The 11,176-nt window shown below is 41.5% G+C and overlaps 1 protein-coding gene across 1 annotated transcript; it reads left to right on the forward strand.

The window, feature by feature from the left end:
- Positions 1 to 258: 258 nt before the first annotated feature.
- On the forward strand, positions 259 to 11,127 carry npat (nuclear protein, ataxia-telangiectasia locus). Its single transcript, XM_047391230.1, has 17 exons — positions 259 to 470; positions 616 to 734; positions 821 to 881; positions 978 to 1,050; positions 1,145 to 1,185; positions 1,518 to 1,742; positions 1,848 to 1,923; positions 2,557 to 2,677; positions 3,583 to 3,674; positions 3,795 to 3,876; positions 3,981 to 4,077; positions 4,171 to 4,287; positions 4,867 to 6,165; positions 7,204 to 7,304; positions 7,458 to 7,551; positions 7,652 to 8,958; positions 10,538 to 11,127. Exons 1-17 carry the CDS (start codon positions 434 to 436, stop codon positions 10,616 to 10,618), a joined length of 4,023 nt encoding a protein of 1,340 aa, XP_047247186.1. The 5' UTR covers positions 259 to 433; the 3' UTR covers positions 10,619 to 11,127.
- The last annotated feature ends 49 nt before the right edge of the window (positions 11,128 to 11,176 follow it).

Genomic DNA, 11,176 nt, shown 5'->3' on the forward strand with positions numbered 1-11,176 from the left:
GTGAAGCTCCTTTCACTTCCTGGTCGTAACCAAAAGGGAAATGAGTCCAACTCCTTCGTTGTCAACGTAAAAAAAAGACAAAATAACGATTGATTTGAGTACAAAACAGCTATCTTATTGGTTTGACTCTTATATTAAGTTCAAGCACATCAGGTGTATGTATGTTCATGTAGCACATTACCGAATACTTTGAAGTTTACAGCTTCAGAATGGACTACAAATACCAGAAATCCAAACAGTAGGTTAACTTTCTACTTCCGGGTGCTTGAGTTCCCCGCCGTTTGAGAAAGCAGCAGTTGTCAGGATCTCGCCTTCATAATAACACCAATGACGTCTTCTAATCTCGGATTATGTGACGACTTTTATTAACATTTGGTCGAATATGTAGCTGTTTATTCGCTCTTTATTTTATTTTATCACACCCACAGCTGTCATGTTACTCCCTTCTGACGTCGCTCGGCTTGTTTTGGGTAAGCTGGACACAACAAAGCTACAGCTGCTGTAGCTTTAGCTAGCAGCCTTAATGAAGTGGGAAGAGAGCGGCGTTATTGTGTCACACTTTTTCCCCTCCATGAGTGAGAGTTTGTTGATGCCTGCCTCCCTTGTTTCATGCAGGGTACCTCCAGGAAGAGGGGCTGTCAGCTACAAGCCAAGCCTTCATCCATGAGAGCCCAAACCTGAAGGAGTACGCCGAGCACACCACGGGGGACGGGACGATCCCTGCCTGTGTTTTTGTGAGTCTGAAGGCGGATTCTGTCTTTAATTGTTAAATGTTTGTCATGCTAAGATATTTGCTAACTCTTCTCTCACGCATGCGTAGTCTATTTTCGGGAAGGGGCTGACAGCCATCCTAAATGAGTACGTGGCTGCGAAAGCGAAAGGTAAAAGTGGCTTTCAGGTTTAAAAACAAAATGCTTATATGGAAGTTTTCTCTGTTACCAGATGGCAATAACTGTGTTGTTGTTGTTTACCAACAGAGTCTGGACATGAGGTCCCTCTTGTGATGACGTCATTGTGGAAAAAGCTGGATTTTACCCTCAAACAAATCAAGTAATGATTGACAAGTGGAAACATTTAAGTCTGTTAATGTTTTGGGATTATCTTTGTTGATCTAATATTCATGGGGTTTTTTTTTTTTCCCCAGGTCTTTGCAAAATTCTCCTGCTATATCTGCAAGTCAGAGGAGTAAGTTTTAATAATCAGATTATATCTTTGTAACAGTAAATAATACAGAGTAAACATGGATCAGTTATTGGTGTCAAGGTGTATTGAGGTTTTAATGAGAGACTAATGTATGGTCTTCTGCCCATTTCCCAGCTGTTTTTGGGGGGGCACAAGGTGTGTTTTTGCATTTATAAGCAGTGTGTTTTCAAGTTTGAGTGTTGAATCTTCAGAGTTAACAGTAAAGAGTGTGTTAGCATGCATTGACCAAACAGTCTCAACAGTTTCAAACATCACGGCTGTAATACAGCATTTTCTGCACTGTCCACGTATTCACCAGCCTCTGTCCGTTGCAGCACGTTCACGCGTCGGGTTGGCGAACATGGCTCGACGGCAGGTCCTGACAGTGGCATCATCCTCTGTTTCTGAAAGCAGTTCCTTCATCAGCCCTGCGCACACCTCCCACAGCATGCTGTGCCACTCCACCCCTGTGAGCTACACCGACCCTCTGAGCCGGCCACCACCCAGCAGCGGGACACAGCACCCAGTTCATGATGACAGTCGATTACTAAATACACCCCGTCAGTATGATACTTTGTTTGTTTGGGTAATGCTATGTTAGCTCGTGTTTTTGTTGTTGCATCAGTAGCTCTTTTCAGATGTTGTTCTTTTAATATATTTCATAGGAGATTCCCCTGTACAAGTCATTGTTTCAGAGCATCGGCTCACTTCAGGCCCAATTTCTCCTGGTCGAAGGAAATGGTAAGAATGTAAAATGTTAATTTCAAAATCCAGTTGCAGACGAAGATTTATTGAGCGACTGCTAAAGGCCTTTTTTATTGTCTTGCTAACCTACACTAGCTGCAGAAATGTTCTGGCAAAGTTCTGAAATTCCATGTTGTTGATTTTGGGGTTTTTTTGTCTCTGAGGAATGCAAGAAATAAATTCCCCATAACTTTGAATACTTTGAAATAGGCTGTGGTCACAAAAGTTACTATGTGGTGTGTTTTGTTTTTTGTGTTTTTTTTTCCCTATCATGATCCAAAAATCAACCAAAGTGTGGAAGTAGTATATGTTACTGGTTCAGAGCTGGTATTAGGGCTACGTTACCAACAAATGCACACATTAACACTGAAATATTCACAAGTCATATCGTTATAGCAGTTTTTACCAACATTGTCGCATATGGCATGTTTCCGAACATCTTGCTGCCCTAGTTAGTAGTTATAGGACCAGTTATCTGCTGGTTAGAAGGTTTGATTGACCCGTACCGTCAGCGTTCTGTGTTTTCTGTGAGAAATGCACTGGCAGAAAAATAACTGATAATCTCTTCATTATGTCTAGGTAGTGAGCTACACTATAACCTTGGCTATAACTATAATCTTCTACATTCAGGGACACTCCCAGGAAGAGAAGTGGTCTGACTGGGTCAGGTGGTCCCAGTAAATCTCCCTTGCCTGCCAGTAGTCTGAGTGCAGACGCGCAGCCGGAGGAAGTTGTCAATGAGAACTTTCCAGTGAGTTTATGTTTGGCACCTTGTTTGTCTTTTTCTCTCTTTTTTTGTTCTTTTTCTTTTTACAAATGCATAGTTTTAAACAGTAAATAACAGCGTTCACTCGTGCATCTTCACTCATTGCGCTTCCTTGTTTTTTGTAGCCAAGGCATTTTCAGATGGTAAACTTGAAGTCTGTTACACAGAGAGTTCCTACTCTGGAAGTATCTGTAAAAGTCTGGAATTTGAGCATATTTTAATATTTTTCAAGTGTGGATAAGCATGGAAAACAAAAGGAATTGGAAAAAATGGATTTTCAGACTACCCTCTGTTACATTGACTAAATGTTTTTGAACTTCCTTTCCTTTCTTCCTTATGTCCATCCTTCCTTCTCCCATTCTTGGTGTCTTTCTTTATTACATTTTCTTTCTTTGTTGTGTCCTTCCTTGCTGTCCTCATTCCTTCTGTGCTTTCTTCTGTAGCCGCTTAGTCCTGTCCTTCCTTCCTTCTTTCCTTTCTCTCTTATGCCCTACCCTGTATTCCTTCCTCCCTACCTCCCTCCCTCCATTCATTCCTTGTGTCCTTCTTTGTTTCATCCTGTCCTTCCTTTCTTCTTTACTTGTGTCCTCGCTTCCTTCCTTTAGTCCTACATAAAGCCTAGCCACTGTAGAAATATCTGCGATGAATTCCTAGTGAATTTGTATTTTATATTTTAAAATCAACATAAATGAGTAAAAACTCATAAAACACGTGTGGGAACCCTGGACACAACACCTTTGAGATATTTGAGCTGTTTTCTGTATCATATAAAACGATGGCATCTTTTCCCAGCATAGCGCAGCCCCATTTGAAACGACATGCTTTGAGCGCTCCTAAAGGTTTCAAAGACACACGCCGTCTAACTTTTCTAAACATCTAAACCTTCGCAGCAACTCGTGATACAAAATGCTCGCGACAAGATATTGGGGGACAGGTCACTGCAGGAGAAGCTTGCTGAAAACATCAACAAAATCCTGGCCAAGTGAGTCGAGAACCTGTGTTTAGCATGTGTCCAAAGCCGATGGTGATGAGAACATGTAGTAAGCAACCTGAACATAACATGACTGGACTAGCCATGTCTTTTTTTTATTCCTGATGTCAGTGATGCAGTACCCCAAACATTCAAGACTTCTTCAAGCGCAGTGGAGCCAGACCAGTCTATAGATGAGATTCTGGGATTAGAGGTGCTAAAAAAAAAAAAATCAAATGTTTGTTTTTTTGTTTCTAGAAAAGAATCCTAAGTTCGTGTTGTCTTGATTATGTTTCTGCATGATATCATGGTTTTCAGGAAGAAATCCACATGAGTGACGACGCCATCCATGATATTTTGGAGCAGACAGAATCCGACCCGGCTTTTCAGGCCCTCTTTGACCTCTTTGATTACCGTAACTATCAGCGACATTGTTGTTGGGTTTTTTTTTTATGTAAAAGAGAGTTCTTAAATGCATATGTTGAAAATTGTAAAACATTTTTTACAGATAAAAGTAAAAATGCTGACGCAGATGCAGAGGATGATGGGAATACTTGTATTGCAGAAGGAAATGAGCCAAGCGGACCCTCATCTACTGTCCAGGTCCTTCAAAGTACTGATCCAGGTATTCGTTCAGTCTCTTTCAACACCGATCATATAAGATGTGGGTCAAAAACTCTGCGTATCCATATTCATAAGTTTTTGCTTGAAGTAGAATCTGAAAGATTGGCTGCAGTTCTGCCTGCACACATTTTTCAGCAGTTCTGCCATTGAGATATTCCTATTGTTGCACAGAGCTGTTCACAAACTTTAAGTAACTGCAATACCTGTGACTTTAACTCTCCACTGTGTTTTCATTTATAGGCACTTGGTATTTTATGGGATAACATTAATTTGTCCCTTTTTGAGGCTTACAAGAGGAATTCTGACACCAACCTTGAGAGCTGCTAGCCAAACCTTTCTGTAAAATCAGTCCAACTCACTTTAGTTTGTCTCCTGTAGAACATGTCATAGTGAAATTTGTTTCTATTTGTTTTGCCGTTTTATTGCACATCCTTATGAATAGATAGGCATGCCTGATCAGGCTTCTTTTAAGTATGCCCATTTGGGTTTTTGTTGTTCTTGTTTATTTACTTTATTTGGATGTCCTATAAAAGCACAATAACGAGAACATGGATCAGGTTTGGGTTGTTTTATTTTTCAGGTCCTGCTCAAAGGGAACCAGATGCTTTAGATGTATTACCAGGGATGCTGAAGGGGAGACTTGGGCAAGAGCGTAAAACCAGAAAGCCTACCATGCCCACCTTGTTAAGAAAAACTATTTTGGACTCGAGCAACAGAGCATCCAGGATTGAGAACAGCTCAGCCAGACTGTTGGTAAGTCATGGAGAGCAGAGAGGCACCTCATCTGCTGCAGGGGGCTCCACCAGAAAAGAAAAACCCTCGCCTTCAAGTAACAGTGGCTCTCTCACACAAATGGATATAGATGAGCCACTGAATACACCGCCCCCTCCTCTCGACAGTTTACCCACTCAGGAAACTCCCTCAAAGGAAAACATGGCCACTCCAGTTGCGCTCTCTAAATCAGACACGGGTCCTCCATCGATAGACCCAGCTCCTCTTGGTGAAGAGAGATCCACCTCAGATGTTCACAAAAACCATGAGCATCAACAGGCAAAAAGATCGAACAAGCAAACTGATACAACTCCCCCAGCAGCTGTTAGTGGTCACCGTGAGCTTCTGTCCTCCGAGGAAGTTCAGATTAACAACGCTGCTGGAATGACTGCCAGCCAGCCTGATGTGTTTTCTGGTGGAGACAGTCTGGCATTGCCTCCATCTGCTTCCCCAACATGTGTTTCTGCAGCTGCTTCCACTCCTGTTTCTGCCTCATCCACATCTGGAGCTCCCGCTGCAACAGCTACCTCACCTGCATCCTCCTCCTCTTCTTGTGTTCCAGTCACAGCAACGCACAGTCCTTCCGCTGCCACCATCCCTGCTACCCCATGCAAGGCTGGGGAACCGAGCAACATCGTGTCTTTAAAGATCATCTTAAGTGACAACCAGGTCGGGGATCCTTCCAGAGACGCAGCCTTAAATCAGGCGGTTTCGAGTATTTCTGGAGACAAGATACCCACCATCTACCTTTCCTCACCAGCAAAATCACCTGGATGTCCTGCTACTCCAAAGGCCAACTGCGATGAAGCGGCACAGGCAGTGAGTGGCTTACAAAGGTCAGAGGGATGCGCTAGCCCTCTCGTCTGCAAAGCAGGAGGAGTAAACACATCCACAATGAGTGGAGCGTCCCAGGCTCAACAGAGATACATAATTCAACTCCCTGTGGACACCACCAACCCCAGCCTCCAAGGACCTGCTGCCAGCTATTTCTTTGTGGCCCCAGCTCCAGATGTTCAAGCCAGGCCAGTGCTGGTTCCTGCTGGAGTCCCAAACGGACAGCCTTTACCCACCAACCAGCATGGAGTGACCATACCAAGCTACCCCACAGGTAAGACAGAGAAGCGTGTGTCTACATGGGCTTTAGAGCAGTAGAAACTCTGGTGTATGTTACATATTTTTATGGACTGCAGCCTCCTTGTGCAACATTGGAAAAGTTTTGAAGTTGCTTATCTGAAGCCTAGACATGTACAGAAGAAAATACACAATTCCTTGTTCCATTATCAAAAACATAAAAGTTTAAACATGAATTTCTGATACATTGGAGGCGTTTGACGTTGACTTGTGTTACGATTCTCCTTTTTCTTTCCTTTGCTTTATTACAACTTGACTCTTTCATTTTGTTTTGATTTCAGAGCATTTTATATTGATTCTATATAGATTATTTACTATGTCTCCTATTTGCAACAACACAACTTAAGATTTCTTTTAAGTTGTTGGTTGTTTCGGTTTATTATTGGCAAAACCAACAGATTACTGAACATTCAAATATCAGGACAATTTTGCCCCTTTTTTGGTCTTCAGACCCTCTCAGATCAGCGTTTTAAACTGAATCTGGTTTTTTTTTCTTTGTAGTTTCTTTTTAAACGTTTCCAGTTTCTTGGTTAGATGACAGTCAAATTGCTTTTAACCTTTGCCAATAACATGAAGGTATAACCAACGACAAACTGTGATTTAAAGAATCTGTGGTTAGATACCAACACAGTGGTGAACATAGCCGTTGACCACACCGCAGAGTCGAGGCTAACAAGCCAGGTTTATGATTTGTGAAAACATGCAGAAGGTAAAACTGAACAAAAAAATCTTTTTGGACTCAAATTTGCTGAATGTTGAAAAAGCGGAAACATAAACGCAATGGAATTTCTTTTTTTTTAATGTTTTTGTTTTTAATTTAAAAAGATTCCAACTTTTACAGTGAAAGAATGAAAACATTTTCTTGTTTATAGAATATAAAGATGGATGGATGTTTTTACAGCTCAGTTCTATACGCTTATTGGCCCAGGTTATTAGAAGTTCCTACCACAGGTTGCAGACTCCTCTTTCTTGATTGTTTTAGTTAAAAAGCTGAATCCTTGTTGTTTCTGCGCAGGGCCAGCACTTATCTTACCATCACCTGTAAAGCCTGTGGTACTTCCTGCTTCTGTTTTGGGGCCGAACACAATGGGAAACATCCAAGTTGTTTCCAATCAGGTAACATGGATTTATTTATTTATTCTTTTTTAATCATTTTTCTGTTATTTCTTTTTTTAATGACTTCATCAGATTTTCTTTGTGAAACTAGAATATTTGGGTTATTCTCGATCCACATTAAGAATATTACTACTTACAATCATATGTTTACAGCTTGTTGATAGAACAAACCCCAAACCTGCACAGCCAGCAGATAAAATCAAACCCAAGCCCACAACGATGGCACCTAAACAGTGTACAAAATCAGGTAAGCTTCATGCTTTCTGCAAGATTGGGCAAAGAATGCCTTCAGTTCTAATGTTTCATTGCCATGTCCCTCGTCTCTGTGTATTTTATCTGAATTCTAGGAACTGAGAAAAGTGTGACCGCCGCAGTTGTTCAGCCTGAACCTTCAGGCCAGAAGGATACAGCTAAAAGATCCAGTCATAGGAGGATTTTATCTTTTGACTCTTCAGCATCGGAGGTTCAATCCCAGACTCCCAGAACAACTGGGACTCCAACACCTGCTGCATCAAACACATCACAACACATCCAGCAGACAGAGAGCGATAACAGACGAGGAGTCTGTCGAAGAAAACCTGCTATCTTAGGTGGCAGCAAACCTAAGAGGAGGGTTGAGACTGTGAGATGTTCAGCAGACCCTCAGGGTGGAGTTAACCTACTGAAAGAAGCTGCTATTTTACAAACGCAGCAGAAAGATTCTGTCAAAAAGACGCCTCGGAAACAGATTCATATCATTCATGACCAGGAGCCTCAAAACGCAAGTACTAACAGGGCTTCATTGCCTGAAGCTGAGAAGTCACAATCAAGGGAGGTGTCAAAATATTTAGACGGATTACCTAATGATGATGAATCAAAAGCTACAGATGCTTCTAGCTCCAGGTCGCTGTCATCTGATTCTTTATTCAGATCAGGAACCAGGAAGGACAATGAGGAGGTCAGCGGGAAAGAGGCTGGAGAAGAGGCTTCATTGAAATCATGGGAGGGACGAACGGAGAAGAGGACTTCCTCTCAGGAGATTCCAAATGTCAGAGCAAACAAGGAGAATGAAATGAAAGGTAGCTTGCAAGATAGAAAACAGCAGTCAACAACACCTTCATCCTCAGCATCAAGAGACTTTAGCCCTCCATCTGTCACACAGACCAAGCCTACAAAGGCTGCATCAAAAACTAGTTCTCTGGCCAAACACGCTGCTGAAATTCTGCAAGACCTTCAAGTTCTCAGCTCTCCCTCCACTCCAGTCAGAAAGGCTGGAGTTGGCAGGTCAGACCTTAGTCTCTCTGGGGCTGACCGTACCCATGAAGCACCTACTGATTGTCACAGGACTCCTTCCGGTCAGAAAAACGCTAAAAATGCAGAGGGGACTCCAAAGCAGCTCTTGCCTTCCAACACCCCAGATGGGCCAACCTGCAGCCCTGCCAGCGAAGCTGGGAGTGAAAACAGCATTAACATGGCTGCACACACCCTCATGATTCTTTCTCGTGCTGCCATTGCCAGGACAGGCACTCCGCTTAAAGACAGCCTGCGCCAGGAGGAGGTGGGAGAAAAGTCTCCAGCGAGTTCCAAAAGTACAAAGCGCAAGCAGTCCCCGGTCACAGAGAGCCCTCCCGCCAAGAGAGAACGTAAACGATCTCCCAACAGCAAGAAAGACAAAGTAAGTCATTTAATACCTATGTATTTGAAAGGTATTCAACTGAACAGGTACATCTAAAAAAGTTCAATATTGTGAAAAAGTTCAATATGTTTTGTCACTCATTTTGCAAAGTGAAACTCATTTAGATTTATTTCACATAAAGGGAAATATTTCAAGCTTATATTTCTAATAATTTTGTTGATAATGGCTTACAGGCATTGAAAATCCACAACTCTTGTGTCTCAGAAAATTAGGATATTACATGAGATCAATTTAAAAAAAAGGATATTTTAAACAGAAATGCCAGCCTTCTGAAAAGTATTTTCATTTCTATGCACTTCATACTTGGTTGGGGCTCCTTTTGCATAAATCAATCCATCAATGCAGCGTGGGATGGAGGCGATCGGCCTGTGGTTCTGCTAAGGTGTTATTGAAGCCCTGGTTGCTTTGATTTCTGCCTTCAGGTCATCTGCATTGTTGATTCTGGTGTCTCGCATCTTCCTCTTGACAATACCACATAGATTCTCTATGTGGTTCCGGTCGGGCCAGTTTGATGACCAATCAAATCCACAGTAACATGGAACCAGCTTTCGGTACCTTTTGCAGTCTGTGCATGGGCCAAGTCCTTCTGGAAAATGAAATCAGCATCTCCATAAAGTTTTTCAGCTGAAGGATGCATGTAGTGCTATACAATTTCCTGGCAGATGGCTGCGTTGACTGTGGACTTTAGAAAACACAGTGGACCAACCCCAGTAGATGACATTTCACCCCAAATCTTGACTGACTGTGAGAAACTTCACATTGGACTTCAAGCAACATGAATTCTGATCCATCAACTCTAACCAGCCTCCTTGTTCCTCATGAGAAAACCATCCCCAAGGCATAATGCTGCCTTTACCATGTTTCACTGCATTTTGCACATAGGCCAAAAAAAGGCCGTGTTTTGGTCCCATCAACCAGAGCACCATCTTCTACATTTTTGCTGTGTTCTACATTATCGCTCCACCACATCTCTGAGGCCCTCACAGAACATCTGAAGTTAAATTACACATAGGCAGTCGGTTGCACTGGGTTTTCTTTTAGGGTCTTAGACGAAAGGGAACTGATTACTAATGGATAGCTCACACTTCAGAGTTTTATTTGTTAAACATAAAAAATTTCATGTTTGTTCTATTTCACAATTATTTACTACTGTGTGCTGGTCTGTCATATTTTACTAGTTATTGGTCGTAATGTGAAAAAATGTAGAAAACTTATAAGTAGTTTTGCAAGGCACCATTTACTTGTTGGTTTGAGTGTATCTTTTTGCTTGTTTTAGTCCCCTTGTAGATTGTTCAGTGTACTTTGACTGTACCAGGTCAGTATGTTCCTCCTAGATGTCCCCCTTGATTTTATCATGTGATGTGCATTGTCTAAATGACAGGACCACAAAATCAGTTTCTCAGCATAAGTTTTACATTTTCCTTCGGGTTTTTTGTATATTGTGTAACAGCATTTTTATTTGATGAAAAATACTTCGTATCCCTCCATTAAGTGACAAATGATGAATGGTATAATATTTTCTTGCATAATGCTGATGTGGTGATTTTTTTTCTTTCAGGAAAGAAAGAAACTCATTGACTGTTTCCCCCACGATTTGGATGTGGACAAGTTCCTTTCCTCTCTTCATTATGATGAATGAAAGTGGGCACCTACCAGAGGTGGATGAACATATCACTACCAAATCGGACTACTGTCCAGGAACAGAACAAACCATTTGCTGAGCCAGTGTTTATGGTTCCTATCTATGCCTCAGGACTTTCAAGAAGCAGTTGCTCAGCTGTTGTGGAACTTTGATTTGACTCTTTTCCACTATAGGTGATCAGAAGTAAAATCTCAGTTTATGCAACAGTAAGGCAACCATTGCACATTTCATGGTTTAATTGTTTTAATCGTCTACATTTTTTATTTTTATTTTTTGCTGTTTTTGCTGCTTTTTTGGGGGCCACTTTGACGTAGTTAATACTTTGTTTTTATTGGATGACTCAAAACATTTCTTTGGTCAATATTTGACTGTCATTTGATGGATTCAGTTAGCGCTGTGCGACAAGTTTGTTTGTCAAAGTACATTGTTTGGAAAATGCGTGTACCAGTAATTTAAAATACTGATTTAGTGTTTCAAGTAAATTAAAAAAAAAATTAAAAAAAAGATGTACATACAAAATGGTGCATTAATTTGTACAGTAATTTTGCCTGTGGT

Source organism: Girardinichthys multiradiatus, chromosome 18 (assembly GCF_021462225.1).
Source record: "Girardinichthys multiradiatus isolate DD_20200921_A chromosome 18, DD_fGirMul_XY1, whole genome shotgun sequence".
Taxonomy (NCBI): Eukaryota; Metazoa; Chordata; class Actinopteri; order Cyprinodontiformes; family Goodeidae; genus Girardinichthys; species Girardinichthys multiradiatus.

Bases quoted from the DNA above. Each gene is read 5' to 3' on its own strand.
- npat (XM_047391230.1), top strand. From the start codon at position 434: ATGTTACTCCCTTCTGACGTCGCTCGGCTTGTTTTGG. The intron at 735-820 runs GTGAGTCTGAAG...ACGCATGCGTAG, and splicing joins CGATCCCTGCCTGTGTTTTT to TCTATTTTCGGGAAGGGGCT. The intron at 1,924-2,556 runs GTAAGAATGTAA...TTCTACATTCAG, and splicing joins TCTCCTGGTCGAAGGAAATG to GGACACTCCCAGGAAGAGAA.